This window comes from Sminthopsis crassicaudata, chromosome 4 (genome assembly GCF_048593235.1).
Source record: "Sminthopsis crassicaudata isolate SCR6 chromosome 4, ASM4859323v1, whole genome shotgun sequence".
Classification (NCBI taxonomy): Eukaryota; Metazoa; Chordata; class Mammalia; order Dasyuromorphia; family Dasyuridae; genus Sminthopsis; species Sminthopsis crassicaudata.
This window is the reverse complement of record NC_133620.1, coordinates 125,861,064-125,881,857: the sequence shown is the minus strand read 5'-3', so window position 1 is coordinate 125,881,857 and position 20,794 is coordinate 125,861,064. Positions and strand designations below refer to the sequence as shown.

Sequence of the window (20,794 nt, the reverse complement as noted above, 5' to 3'; positions counted from 1 at the left end):
ACTGCACTTTTGAAAAGACTACCTATATCAAAGAAATAACAGATCCATCAAAGAACAGAAGTGTCCTCTGCTTTAATCAAAGTAGGTAATTAGCAAAGGTTTTTTTTTTTGAAAATAATTGAATTATATCTTCTTAACTCTCTTTCCTACATGCTCACTTGCCAGTTCTGTTCCTTTCTCTTTTTATCTTCCATTTTAGATTTTAAGCATATAAAACACCGTGGACTAAAATTTGTTAAGATTCAGATTCTATCTAAGATTAGCTTTGGTATTGTTTTGTTTTTATACTTAACTCATGCTTTGGTTGGCACAGAGAATTCTTGTATAGAAATTTCATCTACCAAGGTAGTCAATTAACTTCGCTGGTTCTCAGAAACAGATTAAGACAGATGATTTCTAAGAGGCTTTTAGCTCTAAGTTTTCAAATTTCCTTTAATGTATCCTTTAGTGCTAGTTACACTAGTTTAACCTAGATTGCAACCGTGGCAAGTGAAATATAAACAAAAAGGTAAATTGAGGTATATTTCTCTGAGCAAAAGGACATTTTCCCTTTTTATAGGTTTTGGGGAGTATAGAACAAAGGATAGAACAGGGTAGATGACATCAGGAGATTAAGGAAAACCTCAGTGGTTATATAGCTGAGGTGCAAATAACAATATAATTGACTAGAATTTTAATATTGGGGGCTAATGACAACTTCTTCCTTTTCCCATAAGAGTCTAGATGCAAAATAATGGTTCAGACTTTTGACAGAAATGCAGACATCACTGTAGAATAGATTGGTGATGAATAGATATTAGATCTGACTTCCTTGTGTTTACATTCATTTCCCAAGGTCAATTGAATTCCTTGAGGCAAGGATAGATCAGTGGCTAGCAAGGAAGTTGAATTTTTTAAGTTAACTCATAAGAGATAACTTGAATTCTGAGCCACATACAAAGGATCTTGAATTAAGTAGTTATAAGACAAAATCTCTCATGAGTAGGATAAATAAATAATGATACAGGATCAATTCCATCTTCTCACTACTTAGTCCAAAACTTATGAATCATGACAGAGTCATTGCTATAGACTTTCTTTTTCTTTTCTTTTCTTTCCTTTTTTCTTTTCTTCCTTTCTTTCTCTTCTTTCTTTCTTTCTTTCTTTTTTTTTTTTTAATGCATTAAGGTAAAAGGTACCTAATATTATTATGACTTTAAATAAAAGGAACTGAGATTGCTTGGTGTTATGATAAAATATAAGCTACTTAAGAGCAAATACTATTAATTATTTGTCATTGTATCTCCAGGATATAGCAAAGTAATTGGTATGTGGTAGGGACTTAATAAATGTTTATTGCTAAATGAAAGAAATCAGAGCATAAGATATTTATGGAAACAATCCAAATGCTACCTATGTCTTCTGAGTCCTTGATCATTTAATGCAAGCAATAATTGAGGATATTGCTAAGAAACAACTATTAAGAAAGATTTGAAAGCTTATTTAGCAATCATCCTTATAGATATGCACTCTGTCAATTTTACTTGGTGGCAGTAGTGAAGGAGAAGAAAGTAGAGCAGAATGAAGCAAAGGGGGAAGGTGGGGAGGAGGAAGAAAATAAACTAAAGAAGAAGAGAAGGAAGGAGAAAAAAGAACAACAAAACAACAACCAGGAAACAAGAAGAAAGAGGGAGAGATAAAGAAGAGGAGGTATTTATATAATACCTTTAAAGTCTGCAAGTTTTCCTACATACATTATTTGAACCTAACTATTCTGCAAGATAGGTCATACAAATATCATTATTTCCAGATGAGAAACCTGACACAAGTCATCATCACACAGCTAGTAAATGTCAGACTCATTCCTATTTCTTGAATCACTAAACTTTTGGAGTGATGTCACAGTGGCACAAGATATTTTTGCTTACCTCTTCCAACTTCTTTTCATGGCATGTGGAGACCTTAGTCCCTATAAAATCATTTTCTGCAAGATCTTGCTTTGCAATCACATGCTTTTCAATTTGCAAAAACTTAAGAAACTTATCCTTTTTTGTCACACCAGACAAATAGGAATTAATAAATTCGTATTCATCTCTGGAAGAAGAGGAAAAGCACTGGCGACTATTTTTGGCTTTTTTATATTTTAGCAGTCGGAGTTCTGGCAATTTGAGATCTTTCTTAAACATTTCATCATGTAGTTTTTTTCTTTCTTCTTTCAGTTTTTCTTCAAGTGCTACATCAGAGATTGGAAGGCTAGGAAGCAAATCCCTATGTGGCTGAAGGTCCAAAGTCTTTAAGACACCAGGACGATCAGAAGACTCTGAGACCAAAGCAGTTCTAATGGTAAATTCAGACAAAGCATCTTCCATCTGTGCTGCTCTCTCATCAAATTGATCTCTTGGTACAGTTATTTTTCTGATTGGTCCAAGGGAACTAGACCAGAAATGAGTGGGTTTATTGGGATTAAAGAGCTTATTGGGGTTCAGGTGTCCTGAGGTATAAAGTTTAACTTCATCTCGATGGACTCGTTGTAGTTCATTTAGAAGTTCAGAGAGCTTGTATGCCTGATTGGTTTTCAGTCTTGTAGAATTTTTCATCCTTAAGCAGTGTTCAAAAAAGATAAAGAAATATTAAAAATAATTTTCTAAAGTTACATGGTAAGACACATTTAACAATAATAATATTGCCAGATTTAAAATCCATGAAGCATTTTGCCTACAACCCTATGAAGTAAAATAAGGGTTCTCATTTTAAATGTAATAAAAATTGAAGTTTATGATATGAGCCAAGAGTTAAGTCTCATGGATACAAGCCCAACACTAACTGTAGAGGTAGAAGTGAATTTAGAAGCTATCTAGTCCTATCCTCCAGCCCCTCCACTTTTTTTTTTTTTTTTTTTTTTTTTTTGAAGCTCTGGGAGATTTTATGAATTATCCAGTGTCACTCTACTACTAAATGTTAGAGGTAAGATTTGAGAACCTCTCCGCTCAAACAACATACTGCTAAGTGCTGATAGAAGAAATCATACTACATTATTCAATGTCCCCTGCAAGTATATGTCTAATCTCAATTGGACCCTCACCTCTGCAAGGAAAGAAATAATTCTTTCCTATAGGACTCTATTTCTCAGACTCTCAACAATGAGACTATAGTCTATTTGACCCAATCCTTTTCCTCTCTCAAGTCTTTTATTCTACCTCTCTTCTTCCTCTTAAAAGAAAACCTCATCTTCTTACTGAGAAAATAAAGGCTATACTTTATGATTATAATCTTCTCTCTCAAAATTCCTCATCTCAAAATTCCTTTTAAACTCTATTCTCTACTAATTTATTCTAGTCCCTGATGAAGAAGTGGTCCCTTACTATGGCCAATCCTCCATGTTCTTGATTCCACCGAAAAAGTAATGTATATTACTTCTGTTCCTTGTCTTCACTCACACAAACAAAACCATTTCACAATTTGATCATCTCTTTCCTGAGCTATTCCAATAGCCTCTAAACTCATCCTCCTACATCCAGCTACTTTTTTTGCCAATCAGTTCTCCACAAAACTGTCAAAATAAAGCACTGATCTGCATATTATTATGCTGCTTATGAAGTTCCCATGTTCCTTATTCTCCTAAAGATAAGGTTATTTTAGTTTTCTTTATGGAATGAACCCTGTTTGCAATCTGGTGAAGCCTAATTGACCTTCTCTCAGAATAATCTGTTACTTACATTCACTATTAAAGGAAATGCCTATAAGAGAGAAGCACTAGTCCTGGTCACAAAAAAAAAAAATAATAATAATAATAATGATAATGATAATAATACTCATCAAAACTCTATGAAAATCAGTAGTGAGGTCAAGGACATTAAGGATGCATGTGAAGCCTATATGACCACTCCTCCCCGCCCCACCCCCAAATTTGCCTCATTTGTCACTTCTTAGAGAAAACCTATCTTGATTCCCTAGTTGCTAGCACCTTTCCTATAGAAGATACATTTTAATCTGCTTTTTTGTCTGGTTTGATTTTCTTGTTCACTATTCCCTGTCCTGAAAGTAAGGATGGTCTGGTTTTGTTTTTTGTTTCTTTTGTCATCTTTAGCACCAAGCATAGTGCTCAATACTGACTTGGTTCTGAAATCACCTAACTATACTATCATCTGGCCTATATTTCTCCATCTTCTCCACAAAGATAATATAAGACATTCAAGTTATAGCCAACCTACCTGTGGAAATGAGTTAAAGAAAGAATAATTTTATTAGAGCTCGTTATTTACTATTTGAAAACATTACCAGATCTTTGTTGTTACTAGACTAATAGAAATGATTTTTTTGTTTAATTCCTAGTTTAAAAAGTTTTTTTTATAATTTATTTGTTTATTTATTTATATTAATTTTATAATTATAACCTTTTTTGACAGTACATATGCATAGGTAATTTTTTACAACATTTTCCCTTGTACTACCTCCTGTTTCAAATTTTCCTCTCCTTCCCTCCACCCCCCCCCCCCCGATGGCGGGCAGTCCCATACATATTAAATATGTTATAGTATGTCCTAGATACAATATATGTGTGCAGAACCGAATTTTTGTTGTTGTTGTTATTGTTATTGTTGTTGCAAAGGAAGAATTGGATTCAGAAGATAAAAATAACCTGGGAAGAAAAACAAAAAGTGCAAACAGTTTACACTCATTTTCCAGTGTTCCTTTTCTGGGTGTAGCTGATTCTGTCCATCATTGATCAATTGGAACTGGATTAGATCTTCTCTATGTTGAAGATATCCACTTCCATCAGAATACATCCTCATACAGTATCATTGTTGAAGTGTATAATGATCTCCAGGTTTTGCTCGTTTCACTCAGCATCAGTTGATGTAAGTCTCTCCAAGCCTCTCTGTATTCATCCTGCTGGTCATTTCTTACAGAACAATAATATTCCATAACAGTCATATACCATAATTTACCCAACCATTCTCCAATTGATGGACATCCATTCATCTTCTAGTTTCTGGCCACTATAAAAAGAGCTGCCACAAACATTTTGGCAGCTACAGGTCCCTTTCCCCTCTTTAGTATTTCTTTGGGATATAAGCCCAGTAGTAGCACTGCTGGGACAAAGGGTATGCACATTTTGATAACTTTTTGAGCATAATTCCAGATTGCTCTCCAGAATGGTTGGATTCTTTCACAACTCCACCAACAATGCATCAGTGTCCAATTTTCCCACATCCCCTCCAACATTCATCATTATTTGTTCCTATCATTTTAGCCAATCTGACAGGTGTGTAGTGATATCTCAGAGTTGTCTTAATTTGCATTTCTCTGATCAATAGTGATTTGGAACACTCTTTCATATGAGTAGAAATAGTTTCAATTTCATCATCTGAGAATTGTTTGTTCATATCCTTTGACCATTTATCAATTGGAGAATGGCTTGATTTCTTATAAATTAGAGTCAATTCTCTGTATATTTTAGGCCTTTATTGGAACCTTTAACTGTAAAAATGTTTTCCCAATTTTTTACTTCCCCTCTTATTTTGTTTGCATTAGTTTTGTTTGTACAAAAGCTTTTTAATTTGATGTAATCAAAATCTTCTATTTTGTGATCAATAATGATCTCTAGTTCTCCTTTGGTCACAAATTCCTTCCTTCTCCACAAGTCTGAGAGGTTAACTATCCTATGTTCCTCTAATTTATTTATGATCTTGTTCTTTATGCCTAAATCATGGACCCATTTTGATCTTATCTTAGTATGTGGTGTTAAGTGTGGGTCCATGCCTAGTTTAAAAAGTTTATATATAATATGATTGTTGAAGACAATGATTCCCAACCCAAATCATTATATGAAAAGTAAAATACCATTTTCTGCCTCCTACCTTTCTGCTTTCTACAGTTTTAGCTGCTGATTTATTAAGCAATTCAGGAGACAAAAGATAGCTTGGAGCTGGAGAAGAGAGGGAGCTAGGGGAGAGGAACAAGAAAGAAAGAAAAGGAGTAGTTACTTTTAGGAATTTATGGGTTTTAATAAGATCCTATGATAACATTAAAAAAAAAAAAAAGAAAAAAAAAAAAAAACATTGTTTTTAACCTAAATGCTTGCCATGGAAAACACTGGGTTAGTGGAAAGCAACATTGACTTCGAACCACACCTCCCCCTCCCTGTTGAAGATAGCAACATGAAAAATCTTTTAAGATACTTTTGAGATATAACTAATGCATATTTTAAAATCTAAAAAAATTTTCAATATCAAAAGCACTGCATGGGTCTACTTCTTCCCTACCTCCCCCACCTCCTGACCCTCATTTTTATGTCTTCATTATAAATCCATGATGCCCAAACTGCAAAATATTTGCCTCAGGGCTCTCCCTTTCTGCCACATCTGCCAGGAGAATATAAACTATTTGATATTGTGCTATTTCTTTCTTCATCTTCCCACTCCCACCCCAGCATAGTACTTTGTATACAGAAGTTTAATAATTAATATGTTGAAATGGTCTGCTGAATTTTATCTCTGATACCTTATAGAACTTCTAGTTTATTTCTCTCCTAAAAATTCTCCTTAATAAATCATCTTCTCCTCCACTCCCTTCTAGCCTTTTTCCCTTCTTGAAAACCACTGCATATAGATATTCAATAACTATAACTATGTGTATATATACATATATATAGTTATAGTAACCCAAGATAAGATGTTGCCTTAAAATATATATACATATCATATGTACATACTATGTATATATATTTTAAGGCAACATCTTACCTTGGGTTTTGAATTTGGATTCAAAAAGGGGAAAAGAGCAAAGCATTTATTAAGTACATGCCAGACACCGGGCCAGACCCTTTCCAGATATTAATGTATCTGATCCTCTCAACAAAGCTGGGAGATAGGGATTAGGTGATGTGCCCAAAGTTCAGAGGTAGGAAATGTCTGAGGCTTGATTTGAACTCAGATCTTCCTGACTCCAAGCCTAGAACTCTATTTATTGTACCCCCTCACTACCTCTTCCCAAGTACATGATGGGAAGACATGACTAGTTTAGAATGGGGAGACATAGGATTCTGAATGTAATCTTGTATAATTGTTCACAAGACATCTAAGTGGTGCCATGGAGCACAGAGTAATTGGCCTAAAGTTGGGAATACATCTTCTTGAGTTCAAATCTACCTCAGATACTTCCTAACTGTGTGACCCTGGACAAGTCACTTCACCCTGTTTGCCTCAGTTTCCTCATCTGTAAAATTTCCCAGAGAAGGAAATGGCAAGCCATTCCAGTATCTTTGCCAAGAAAATCCTAACTGGGCCATAAAGAGTTAGATATGACTGAAACAACTGAACAAGAGGTTCATAATGTTTTTTGTTCCAATAACAACCTCTTTCAACATAACATAAAAATAACATCAACAACAATAATAATGTTTTGTGATACCCAGACTGGTTTAATGTATTAATTATATTATTCTTTAAAATTATTTACTATCTAAACTACAATCAATTATTTTTATTTTTTTTTTAACCATAAACTATTAATTGGGAACCACTGGTCAAGTGAAAAATCCGCTGCTTTTGATGTCTGAAACCGATATTCTGCTATAAGTTTAACTTTGGGGAAGGCCCTGAAATTTTCTGACACCGGGTTTTCTCATTTGAAAAATTAGGAGGTTAGAGAATGTCCTGTCCAATTCCAAATTCTGCTTTCTTGTATTAAATAATAGATTTGTGAAGAAAATTGGCATCTAACTTTTGGAAATAAATAAGCTATAAATAAATAAAATATAAATAAAAATAAATAAGCAGTCAAAATAAGTGCAGAAAATCTCCTGTTTCAGTTTTGTAACTCTTGTATCTCTCACAGTGCCTTGCAAAGTTTAGTTTCTTTATAAGTTCACATAATTATTACTCTAGAACAGGAAAGTACCTCAGAAGTATGATTTATTTGCATAATTTTAAATTATGCAAAACCCTATTATTTTACAAATAAAACTGAAGGGCAGAGATGTGAAATAATTTGCTCACAGTCACTTAAGTCTAATCTACCAAAGTTAAATTTGAACTCAGGTCCTCTGCTTTCAAGGCCATTGTTTTTAAATAGTAAATAATGAGCTCTATGTATAAAATTATTCTTCAACTCATTTCCACTGGTGGGTTGGTTATAACTGAAACTTCTTTTTTTGTGGAGAAGATGGATAATATAGGCCAGATGATAGTAGATGATTTCAAAACTAAGTCACAGTGTTGGGGATTGTACTTGGTGCTAGAGATGACAAAAAAGCAAAAAAATGAAACAAAACCATTACTACTTTCAGATCAGGAAGTTGAGGACAAGAACACCAAACCAGACAAACAAAAATAAGCAGATTAAAATGTATTTTTTGTAGGAAAGGAGCTAGCAACTAGGGAATCAGGATAGGTTTTCTCTAGGAGGTGACAAATGAGCCAAATTTGGTGGGGGGGGGGGGGCGGGTTTCATGTAGGCTGTACATGCATCCTTATAATGGCCTACACCTCACTACTGATTATCACAGCGTTTTGATGAATATTCTTTTTTTGTGAGCAGGACTAGTGCCTCTCTCTACAGGCCTCATGTTTCCAAATATTCAATATATTGGAGTGGAGTAAGTGTGGGCACTAGATTGGCTTATTCCATTGCTACTCAGAACCCCCAAATTCCACTGATACAATTAGTGCAGCAGGGCTTATAGACAGGAACCATTCCTGGACTTGGAAGCTAGGTATACCAGAAGGCAGAGATGAGGAGCAAGTTCCAAATCTGAGTGATAGCTTGGGTAAAACAATGGAGATGAGAAGTAGGATTTCATGTATGGAGAACCAACATTTAAGCCAAATTACCTGGAAAATGGATTGTTGGAAGGAGAATAATATTCCATTAACCTGGAGCTGAAGATTACATCCTTTAATGGATCTGATAGGGTGAATAAGACTCCAGCAAAAAGCCATTTCTCAAGACCCAGGGTTTGGACGAGCCATAGGGAGTATAAATGATGGGATAAAGCTTTTGTTGAATTTAAGTGGGCCTTTGTTGCAATGAATTCCCACAGCTACTCCCTGAAGTAAGCAAGAAGGAGCATTGACAGGATTATCTTGTAATTCTATGTCAAATTCCTTACATAGACAAAATTATCCCACAGTTACTATATGCAATCAGAAGGCCAAGTTGTGAAATAAACTTCTGAGGCTAACTTTTTTCCTATAAAAGAACTTACTTGTACCCCAGTTCTTTGCCACTTCATTAGGAGCTGCCTGCCTTATGGCAGCAAGTTCTCTAGGGATTTTGCCTGCTTCCTCCACATTTTAGCTAACTCTTTTTATGTTTAAGTTGTCTTCTTGCTAAATGTCATAATGGCTATTAGGAGCTCAGCTTACCTTAATGACATCTTTCCCCTTGTTAATGGCTAAAAATCCCTTTTTGAAATTAGCTGCTATTAGCAGCATAAAAATATTTTTGCCTCTTTATTTGGAGATGGTTTAAGCCTATAAGTAAATTATTTTAAGAAATCTCATGACACTGGCCCCAAACCCCAACATACTTTTAGAGCCCAACCTCCATATGTAATGCTGCAGAAACTGAGCAAGATAGAGATTGGAGAACAATTTAATAATTTATTAAATGGGAAAGATTTACTGGAACCAAATGGATCCATGGTTTGGTCCCAGGGCTGAAGGAGACTATGGTCTCAAAGAATCCAGTCCTGAATGTCCTATAACAAGATTCTTTTATAGGGTAACAAGAACAATGACATAATGGGGAAGGTACCTGGATAGGGATGACCTAATGGGAGGAGGAACCTAAGATGAGGATGACAATGGAGGCAGGCATAATGGAAGGAGGTACTGGAGAGGCTCCTGATATTCTTATGATGTCTAAAATGGATAAAGACCTTTATCCTAACATTAAGAAGGAATGGTTATAACCTGAGGCAGAGTAACTGAATAGGACAATTAGGGAAACTGGGAAACTGGCACAACACATACCCCAAAATTTGGCTCATATATATATATATTTTAGTACTTCTGCACCCACCCCTGTACTCAATCATATGGTGCATCTGTACAAGGAGAGTCTGAAACCCCAATCCACTTGGGCTTCAGTACTTCTGCACCCCATCAAATCCATTGTGGAAATTCTTGTATCATACCCAAGGAACTCAAGGCACTTTAGAGAACATCTTACTGTTCTACCAACTCTATATGTCAGAGGAAGATGATGATAGGAGAAAAAATGCCTTGAACAAAGAAGGTATTTTATAAATGATTGTGAAAGTGAAAATGAGAGGTTTTCAAGGAGAGTTTATGCCTACTCAGAAATGGAAAGGCAAAATTTAAGCCACTGAAAGCAAAAGTGGAAGTTGACTTTCTCTCTCTTTCTCCTTCCTCTAGGACTGCCTCTAGGACTACAGAGTAAGGATAATTGAATCACAGAGTAACAATTTGCATATTTTAAATTTAAGAATAGCTTTAGGGAGGGAGTTTTTTCCATTTCCAAAAAGTCTCCTAGGGTCTCAATAATGTGATAAATTTTCGCTAGGAAAGTATGAATGAATCAATCAAAAATCATTTAAGAGCTGGCTACTGGCCAGACAGTTAAAGTGAAAGTCTTTGCCCTTGGGTATTTATATTCTAAAAAGGGCAGATAACTACTGTGGTGGAGTAGTCTGGGGAGTGTATGGTCCTGGATGGTCTGTTCTTTTGTGGGACTTATCTTTTCCAGAAGCAATAGGATTATTCCTGCAGGAATTAAGGAAAGGGTGAGGTGCACTCAACCCCTTCAATAGTAGTCAGTTGGGAAAAGGACCCCTGGCCCCAGTGAAGGGTGGTGGAAGATTCAGTTGGATTATACTGGGTTTAGTAAATGTTTATTCTGTTCCTCAATTTAAAACAATTAAGTCTCTGGGCAGGAGCTTCAAAGTTAAATGGATTAACTTCTTCTGAACTTTTGTAGGGTACTTCTAAAATAAAGGAGCTGATAGAGCTCAAAAGATAACAAAAAGGCAGGAATGGGATTATAAATATGGGACTTTATCAGAAGAACACCTCCCAGGAAGGTAAGGACCCTAACCTTCTCACTGAGAGGACTTGGAAATTCTTCTGATCTGTCTCCTAGGTAAATGGCAACTGAGAGTCCAGGGAATTTACTTTCTTTAGAAGAATCACACCTCTATTATTATGTATAATTGGAGTATTCCTGAAATAGCCTGGCCTTTTCCCCCTTGCACTTCCAAAACTATGAGGTAAGGAGAGAGACTGAGGAAAGAATGTCTCCTTTACAACTACAACTCCCCATCTCCCCATTAGGATGCTTCCTGACTTCCAGTTTTCCTATCTGCCTTTTTTTTCTTTTCTGAGCAGAAAACCGAAATTAGTGATCCTGAGAAGAGACTTTTTCAACCTTAGAGGTTACCTCATGAGTAATCCTGAGTTTGAGAATTCCTAAGAGACTGGCGCTGGCCTCCCACGGAGAAATTTCCTCAAAAACATGTAATTTAGGGAAAGGAGATGAAAGATGCTGCTATTGCTGCTGCTGCTGGGAAAAGAGAGCCACAACATGGGAGACAAAGAGATCTTAATTGATCCGCTCAGCCTCGAGGATTGCTTCTAACTGTTTATATAGTGGAAGTGCAGGTGAATACAAAATAAGGAACATATTTAGCAGCCCTCAAAGTCTACCTGAGGGAGGAACAGCAGCAAGGGATATATTAGGAAGATTGATGTTGTTTTCCATTTCTGAATTTTCTCCTTCAGGGGTTCAGGTAAGTCCTTTAAATAAAGACTACTAAGGACCCTCATTATATGTAGAGTATTTTTGTGAAAGGTGGGAATCTGGTTACCCAAACTTGAGAAAATCTATACCTCAGCCACAGCTATCTTATTTATCTTGCTCTGGGGGGTGAGAACAATGAGCTAAAGAGAAAGACTGATTTCTTTGGGTTAGGCTTCCCCTCTCTTAGAATTAGAATCCAATTGAATCCAATGTCCATGGATTTGGGGATGAGAGAAAATGAGAATGTGGGATATTGTTACGTACATATATTGTATTAGATTTTCTGTGTAGATTTTCTGTGCACCAGAAAAATAAGCTCTTAAGGGTCATTTCATACTTTGATTTCCCAATACTTAGTACTTTATAAATAGTAAACATTTAATGAATGCTTGTTGAACAAATGAATAAATTTTTCTTTCACATTTGAAATCTGAATTGATAATACTGGCTATTTGAGCTTTCCTAATTAGTAACCTGGTAGTTACTTCCTTCTACGGAAATAGCCATCTTTCTAAATGAGCCTCCTAAGGTAGCTATACTCCACCTCCAATGACATCTGCTTTTATTGCTCTTTCTTCTGGTCCACCAACACTGTCTCTGCCAGAAAAAGGGCTTCTTCACAAGATCCAGCAGTACAGCTGATTTCCTTGAGAGACAAGACCAGTCATCTGCTCAGTGGCAGCCCTAGGTAAAATAGTGAAGCAAAGTTTGTCACCTCTCACACTCCTGGCATTCTCTCTCCTCCTTTCCGTCCCTCTTCTTCTCTGCCTCTATTCCTGGTATTTCACCCTACCATTCTTTCAAAAGGAAAATGATCTGAAAATAATAGATTATATAGATATATAAAACAGTCCTTTATTGGAATCTTATACACTTGATTTTATTCAATTTAAATGAAGTTTTTAAACTGTCAAGTATAATTATTTCGTGTGTTAGCTAATCTTGTGTCCCTAATTATATTGTAATCACTTCTCTTTGAGCATATCATTCTGCCTCCTGATTCTGTGCATTTTCACTGACTGAACTCCCTTGATTGTCATGCTTTCCCTTTCTTGTCTCCAGACTTCCCTAGCTTTCAAGTACTAGTTAAAAAACCTTCTATAGAAAATCTTTCCCCCTTCTCCTTAATACTACTCTATTGACTTTCCTCAGTCTAACTTATCTGCAAATATTTAATCATATAATAAGCACTTAATAAATGTTTGTGGCCTTAATTTTTTTTTAAACTTAGTAATTAGGTAGTTTTTCAGAATCTAGTGTCCTATATTACACTAGATGGCACTGTGAGGCAAGAAAATGCTCTGCACCTCTCCTCCAACATTCAAAATCTGGGAGTTAACCTAAATCTGGCTCTACCTATCTAACCTACCTAGAACAGAGAGGAAAGAGAAAGAAGTGAATGAGAATATATGACCTAATAGCACCTGCCTTGTCCCAATAAGCAAAAAAAAAAAAAAAAAAAAAAAGGACCTCTGATTCATATGTAGACTAGGATTAAAAAAAAAAAAAAAAAAAACAAGTCTTCTGCCTTTAGGGAAATATTATTATTAATCAAAAGCATAAAATTCTCTTACTTTCAGATCAGAGACTCCAACTCAAAGTCAAAATGAAATACATGTATCACAAAGAAACTGACTACTCATTGTTTTCAGAGAAAAGAAAGTTAGAATATAAAAAGTTTAGTGGAATTTAAAAATTATAGGCAACATATGCCAGCAATAGTCATGGGGAGTTATTCACTGCTTTTCCATAGCTCACACAGTGATGGTCACAGATAAGTCTCAGTCTATTCCACCAAGCCTCATCACAGGTCTAAGAGGCACAGCAGGTAAGGGAAGTTTTACTTGTACCAGCAACTTATTTTAAAATTCCACTCAAATGAACCAGTCTCATGGGACATTCTGCTAGCTTTTATTAGTACCTCCTCCCCATTTCTCTCTAGCTCTGTTGCAAACTGCTCTAAAACTTCATGAAGCAGAAAAACCTCTCTCTCAGGATGGGAAGAGAATAGTCTTTCTCCCTCTCTATATATTCATCCATACACATGAAGCTTGGTAGGATTCATTGTTTTAAATTGTTGATTTTTTTTTTGAAGTATTCATTTTTTAAAAATTAAATATTTGATATAATTTACTTGTAAATCTATTTTAGTAGTTTCCTCATTTTCTTTGTTTTCTCTTAGGATTATCTAAAAAAAAATTTTATATGTTTTTATTGGTAAAAATCAGTATTCTTTAAATTTTAAGTTTGGCTAGCATGTCATTCTATATAATCGTCTCCAGTAACTACTTGCCTTTTTTGAGGTTCCTTCAATTCATATTTATTACTCAATCAAGATTTTATCAGCAATTATCTGTTTTTGGTTTTTTTTTTTTTTTTTTTTTTTTTTTTTTTTGTATTAGCAAACAACTGTATACATATGGAGCAACTAGATAGAGCAGAGGATAGAGTCAAGGACTGCCAAGTCTGGAGTTAGGAAGATTCATATTTCTTTCAGACAATGATTAATTATGTAATTCTAGACAAGTCATTTGATTCTGTTTGCCTCAGTTTCTTCATCTTTAAAGTGAACTGGAGAAGGAAATAGAAAAGCTCTGTCAAGAAAACCCCAAGTGGGGTCACAAAGAGTTGTACTAGACTAAAATGACTAAACAATAACCTAGACATTCAGAATTTTCATCTTCTCTCTTCAATGAATTCGTCTGGTTCAAAGAACTCTCCTCCACAATTCCCTTCTTTATATTAAGGGGTACATATTTTTTGGGCTAGCTTTCTGGAGGACCTCGGGATCAGCCTTGATCTTAGTGCAGGAATGCAAGAGGCAGGACAGCCACCACGAGGTGGTCAAAGATAGAATAGCTAGCAGTTTATTTTGTCAATTGTATTAAATTCCTTATTAATCAAATCTTTGCTTTTAATCCAGTGTCTTTCTGCTCATTCAAATGGAACTTTTACAATTTCTTCTTTTGTATTTGTTCTATTTGTTTTATGTGTTCATTTTCAAGTTTAATTCATTAATCTTCTATTTCTATTCTATTGATATATTTCAATGAATGTGTTTACTGAATTGCCTTAGTTTTATTCAAAATAATTTCAAAATGCTATCCCATTGATATAATGTTAAATCATATCTATGATTTCTTCTTTGACCAACTCATTATTCCTGATATTTTATTTAGTTTTCAGATAGGTTCAAAACTTTAGACTATGTCCCCTGAATTTGCTGATTTTTTTTTTTTTTAATACTCTGGCTTGAAAATTATTTTTAAGATTTCTTCCTATTCACATTTACAGTTTCTTTGTGTTCTAATTTATGATATATTTCTTTAAAAATATTTTTGTTGTTGAGAAATATTTACATTCTTTAATATTTCCATTCAGAAAATAAACAAAAGTCTACTCAGTTCTATTTTCCTTTGCGTCTATTGCATTTATTCAGCTCTGAAAGATGAACGTTAAAGACTATCACAATTATTGTGAGACTCAATGTCTTTCATCATTTTTATTTTAAGCAACTGGACTGTGTTGTTTGGAACAAAGGTATTTATTAATGGTATTATTTCATTAACTATAATTCTTTTAAGCAGAGTATAATTTATCTCTTAAAATAGCGTCAATTTTCACTGTTGCCTGACCTGACATTATGACTGCAATTACTGTTCTTTTGAGACCATATCATTCTTTTTTTGTTGTTGTTGTCTTTATATTTTTGAAATATGCATTTTCTAAATCTTGTAAGTATCAATTTGTTGGTGCTTCTTATCTTTCATTTTATTGTAAAGTTCATGTTTAAGTAAATTCATTAAGTAAACATTAAACATCTCATCTCCTTCTTAATTTCTGTCTTCTCCAATATTCTGAAATAGATTATTTCATTCATAGGTCTTAGGCATGCATGTTCTTATTTTGTTCTTCATACAAATAGGCTTTTGGAAGACAGGAAGTTTTTTGTCTCTATTTTTGCCTACAGACAGCTCTCAATCTTCTCCCAAAATTTAAAAAAAAAATTATTCTGTACAGTCTTGTTCTTGGAAGAATTAAATCATGAAGGAGGCAATGTTATGAGCTGTGTGTCAGTCTACATATCCCTTGATAACAGAAGATAGGCTTTATGATCTTACTTTTACCATTTGCCCATTTTAAGGCTAATTAATATCTTAAGACTATAGTTCTTTATCTTCCTAAAATTCACTCATCTTCCATACTAGATAATCTTAGGGGACCAATATCCCCTTTCCTACAGATAGAATACAGTTGTGAAAAGGATGATCCCTGCTCTCAGTATGGGATCTTCCGAGGTTCACTCTCCTCTTGGTTAAAACCTATGGTAAGATTGCTTTTGTTCCATCTGTCTCTGTGTAATATGTATTAATATCCTCCCCCCTATCATTTCCTTTTCTATTAAAAACTGATTTTTCATAGATTCCATTGTTATGGAGAAATTTTCCATCAAATGTTCTAAATTATCTACTCGTTTGTATTACTAATTACTGTTTAATTCCCGATGTATATTTTTTAAAAATATTTCATATCAATTCTAATAATTCTGAACTTTCTTATTTTTTCTATTTTCTTTAGGAATCCTATAGCATTTCCATGCTTTCTTTTTTATAGGAATTTTGGGGTCTCTCTGATAGTAAAATATCTATTCCTTTTTCAGTCTTCTTTCAAAATTAAAAGAATGTGTTTCCTCTGCTTTGTTAAGCTCATTGTTGTTTTCTCTCTTTGGGGACTGAAGATCACCAAACCTTTCTTTCTGGGATTTTTTGCCTTTTGTTCTTTTTTTTCTGTTCTGAGTGGTATTATGCCAGACTCTCTCACTCTTTAGTCCTTCCAACATCCATTGTTCCTTCTTTTTCCCTGTTCATACCACTGAGAATTGGTGGCTTTTAACAGCTTTGTACAGCTAAAAGGAAGGAGGTAAAGGGATAATTATATTTTTGATACAAGGAAACTTTATGAAAGATCACCACTAGAATTATAAAACTTTCTTTTCCAGCAATTTTCTTTAATTCTATTCTAACTTTGTAATATTATCTCCCAATCTTTGTCAGTTGCCTATTCTCTTCATTGCTGGAAGAACTGAATCCAACATTCTCTTTCCATTAAAGATATAGAAATGGGAATCTGGTTGCAGAAATATGATAGAAGGCACAGCTAAAGTTCAAAATTTATATCTCTCTGCCAGAATTCATCATGGTCAGTGTATGATTGATTTGGTATTTGAAGTAGGCCCTTTCTATAGCTTTCTATTACTACAGTACAACAATTTACATTTTGTGGAGGTGGTTTCTAGTTTCTATTATTTTTATTTTATTGGCTATATTTCTTGTTCTGAGATAGTGAAAGTGGAACTTTGCTGAGAAGTAGACTCTCACTCTGACTTCTGGCTGGAAATTTATTTAAAGACAGACTGCTAAAAGAGATTTAAAAAACCAGCAAAGGAATACAGAGGTGTATTCAAACTCACTGCTAAATAAATACAAACTTATTCTTAATTCCACTCAGAGTAGCCTGGAAAAGGAGTAATTTTGAGATTGACATCTCTACAGTGAGAAAGTGCCTCTTTCTCTTTGGAAGAATGTAGTAGTGTAGAGTTGCACTTGGCTCAACTCATCTATATGGCATTCCCATGAGAAACTTTGAGAAGAACTATACCCTAGAATATGGGAAATGGTTTTGCATGGACTCTGGTGTGATTATACTGTTGACCAATTTTGTTCACATAGCACCAAATCTCTATTCAAAATAACTCATGGTCTTTCCATCTTTCCAAAGTGTGAATATCTCCTGTCCTTGAATTATAAGATCAGTACTGTATGATATTACAACCAGTCAAGAGAAAGGTTTTTAGTCATCAAAAAAAAAAAAAATTGTATTTTAATAACCTAGAATATACTTTATCTGTGAGGATTCAAAGAATACACTTGAAAGTAATAATCTGAAAAGCATAGAGATTTAATTGTATTCCCAAAATATTCCTAGTCGTTATTTTTTTAAAATGGACTTTCAACAAATAGGCATTTAAGTTAATAGTCCAAAAGAAAAACAAAGGAGATCAATATATTCCCGATATATTAAAAAAAAACAAAAACAAACAAAAAAAAAACATACGAATAGTTAAGCAAGAGAAAAGAATGAAGTAGTAAATTTAATGTATTCACGTTTATAAGACCAGACCAAGATTTTTTTTTTCAGGATATTATCAAAAAAAAACCAAACAAACAACAACAAAAAACAACATTTTTAATCAAAGAAAGAATATCTAGAGGCAAAAGTCTTATAGGAAATAAAAATCTAAGAGGTCTATTGGACTTAGGAAGATGAAAGAAGGAAGAATAATTAATGTTCCAGTTAGTCAAACTTATATTGCCTTGTAAATTAATCCATAACTTTTATGAGGATGTAGATAACATAAAGGAAATTCAGCAAGTCTGGGAGTCAAGAGATATAGGAGACATAGCTAAGAGATGCCTCTCCTTGTCCTGTTAGGGTTCGAGAGTAAAGGAAAAATATTTTTTCTTTCCTTTTGCCAGAGGATACAGGGAATGTATGGCAAGAATAATAAGAAGGAAAGATATGGGAGGGAAAACAGGATTGTGGATTTTCCCTGTGAAGGAAAATGAACAAAATTTTTAATTAGTTGATTTTCAGCCAATTTGGCTATCAGCTTTGAAAGTTAAAAATTTGAAAAAAAAAAAAAACTGACCTTCAGAGTCAAAAGATTTAGAGTTATATTTAAAGCTCATTATTATTTCCTGAAGTTACTCAGCAGGGAAATGTAAAAATCATTATAGTGAAATCTAAGTTGTTGGCTTTAGGCAGTCAACACAATTTATTTACTTTCTTTCTTTTCCAAAGGCACAAGTCATGCTGCTACCAGATAAGTTTCAGGGACTCTTAAATTCCACCATTAGTCTTTTGAATTCCTTGTCCTGTTGGTCTCTTGTTAAAAACAAAATTTCCTAAGAGAGATAGCACATTAAATGATTTTAGTCTAATACATTTGTGCTCAGTAAGAAACATTATTTTGAGAGATAAGGTAGAAAGTGTGCAATCATGGAGGAAAAAGACATATATAAAAGCCAGTGTAAGATCTGCTACTGCAACAAACAAATTTTATTGAATTAATCAGTAAATCAAACACAAAAGAGAAAGGTCCAACTACATCTTCAATGATATCTTTGAACAAGGAGGCATCTCTAATTGTGCTAAGTTTTCGGACTCCATTCCCATGGAAGCACATCCCTGAAAGGTGATGATGTCATGAGGCATGGACTCTGACGTGACTAACTTTTTGAGCCCAGATGGCTGGTTGGAAATATGGCTGACAATAGGCTTCTCCTCCACTGGTTTGTGATTTACAAATGTATACAGAAATAACAATGTCAAATCATTACATTCTGACCATCATGTCACAGCATGACCAGCACAAAGACAAGTGGCTTACTTGTTTTTTTTAAGCTAAGGGAATAAAATTCCAAAAGTGTTTTCACTGGGGGAGAGAGTGAAGAATTACAAGATAATAAATATCTGCTAAGTTGCTCCCATTAGCTTAACATCCTCCCACTAGTAATGAGCACAATTTTGTGCATGAATGTGTGGGAGCAAAAATTTTTGAATGATTAGTGAAATATAACCAGGACTCATTATTTAAAGTGTGTAAAGAAAATAATTGAAAGATGGGAAGTGTGAGACTTAAAAAGAATTAGTATAATAGCCAGGTACAGTAGCAAGAGTATGGGTCAAGAAGAAAGAATGGCAGATTCCAATCATAACTCCACTGTGTGACTGTCAGCAAGTAAATTTAGTTCTTTGAGTGTATATGTGAGTGGGGAGAGTGAGTTAGAAAAGATTCTTTTTCTAAGGTCTCTTGCTAATTAAATATTCAGAATGGCATAGGAGAAAGAGCACTGAATTTAAAGACAGGAATTGGATATTGTAGTGAGCTGTCGTCTCTAGAAGCTGCTGGATCGCTCTCTGGGAAGAGATCTGCTGTGTCTTCTACTCAAATCTTTCAGACAGATTCTTCTTCCTGTAGTGAACCGTTGTCTCCAGGCAGTTGCTGTTAACTCTTGTCCAAAGAAGTGACTTCCCTTCCTGCAGAGAGCCCCGTCAAGCCTGATGTAATTCAGAGAGTCTTCTTTTATCTCTGAGAGTCCTCTCTTTTATTCTCCCAGAGAATGGGCGTGGGATAATGCAAGGGCTTCTGGGAAGAACCACCCCAGCCAATGAGCTTGCCTCCTCTATCAAGTCAACCTGAGTTCTCACCTTGTAATTGTCCAGAAAACCTGAATTCTCACCTTGTCACTGTCCAGACAACCTCAGTTCTCACTTAGTAATCCTAACATCTCCCCCTTTCTTTTGATTTAGAACATAGGACAGTCATGACCTTGAAACATAAATCCATCAATATGGGAAGTATTACAGATAATTACATAAATTACATAAGCACATAGTAACATAGTAACGTAACACATGCTAGAAGTATATAACATAATCATAAATTGAAAATTTATAAATGTCCATAAGTCCATTGTCCATTAGTCTCATCTTGTGTGAGGAAGTCCAATGATTCCTGCTGGTTTTTAAAGTTCTTTAACAGTCTTCTTATTATCCATGCTCTTTCAGTGTCAGATGTTTCTTAGATCTTCTCCTTTATTTTGAGGTTTTTCTCTTTTTCTGTCTCTCTCTGATGGACAAGGCGAATATGACTCGTTGACACCCATCTGATTCCTTCTCCTGCTGAAGAAATACAAGCAAACCCTCTCCCCCAGGCAGTTAACCTATCTAATTACCTTCTATTTACCACTTTCTAAATCTCTTCTCATCATCTGGCAATTACATTGGAATTGTTTGCACTGGACACAGCCCTGTTGGTTTAAAAGGCCTGTATTCTCCCCAAGTGTAATCCATTTTTGCAATCTGATTGCCTTTTGACTCACTTATCAGGTAATCCCTTTCTGCCATGTGATTGCTTTTCTGCTGATTGATTAAATCAGAGTCCTGGCCTTCTAAAGGTTCTTTGGGTGTAACATCAGCTGCCATCATG

General features: G+C 34.7%; 1 protein-coding gene across 3 annotated transcripts in view; it reads right to left on the bottom strand.

The window, feature by feature from the left end:
- C4H6orf118 (chromosome 4 C6orf118 homolog) overlaps nucleotides 1-20,794 on the bottom strand; it is a 76,778-nt gene that overhangs the window by 52,501 nt on the left and 3,483 nt on the right. Inside the window, exons 2-5 of one of the 3 annotated variants that reach the window (XM_074265171.1) lie at nucleotides 16,491-16,648; nucleotides 12,287-12,426; nucleotides 5,841-5,925; nucleotides 1,908-2,577 (exon numbers count right to left, since the gene is read on the bottom strand). In XM_074265171.1, the coding sequence (XP_074121272.1) occupies nucleotides 1,908-2,576 (669 nt within the window). In that variant the 5' untranslated portion in view covers nucleotide 2,577; nucleotides 5,841-5,925; nucleotides 12,287-12,426; nucleotides 16,491-16,648. The remainder of the gene's footprint in view (nucleotides 1-1,907; nucleotides 2,578-5,840; nucleotides 5,926-12,286; nucleotides 12,427-16,490; nucleotides 16,649-20,794) is intronic. The other 2 variants (XM_074265173.1, XM_074265172.1) reach the window with 2 other exon arrangements.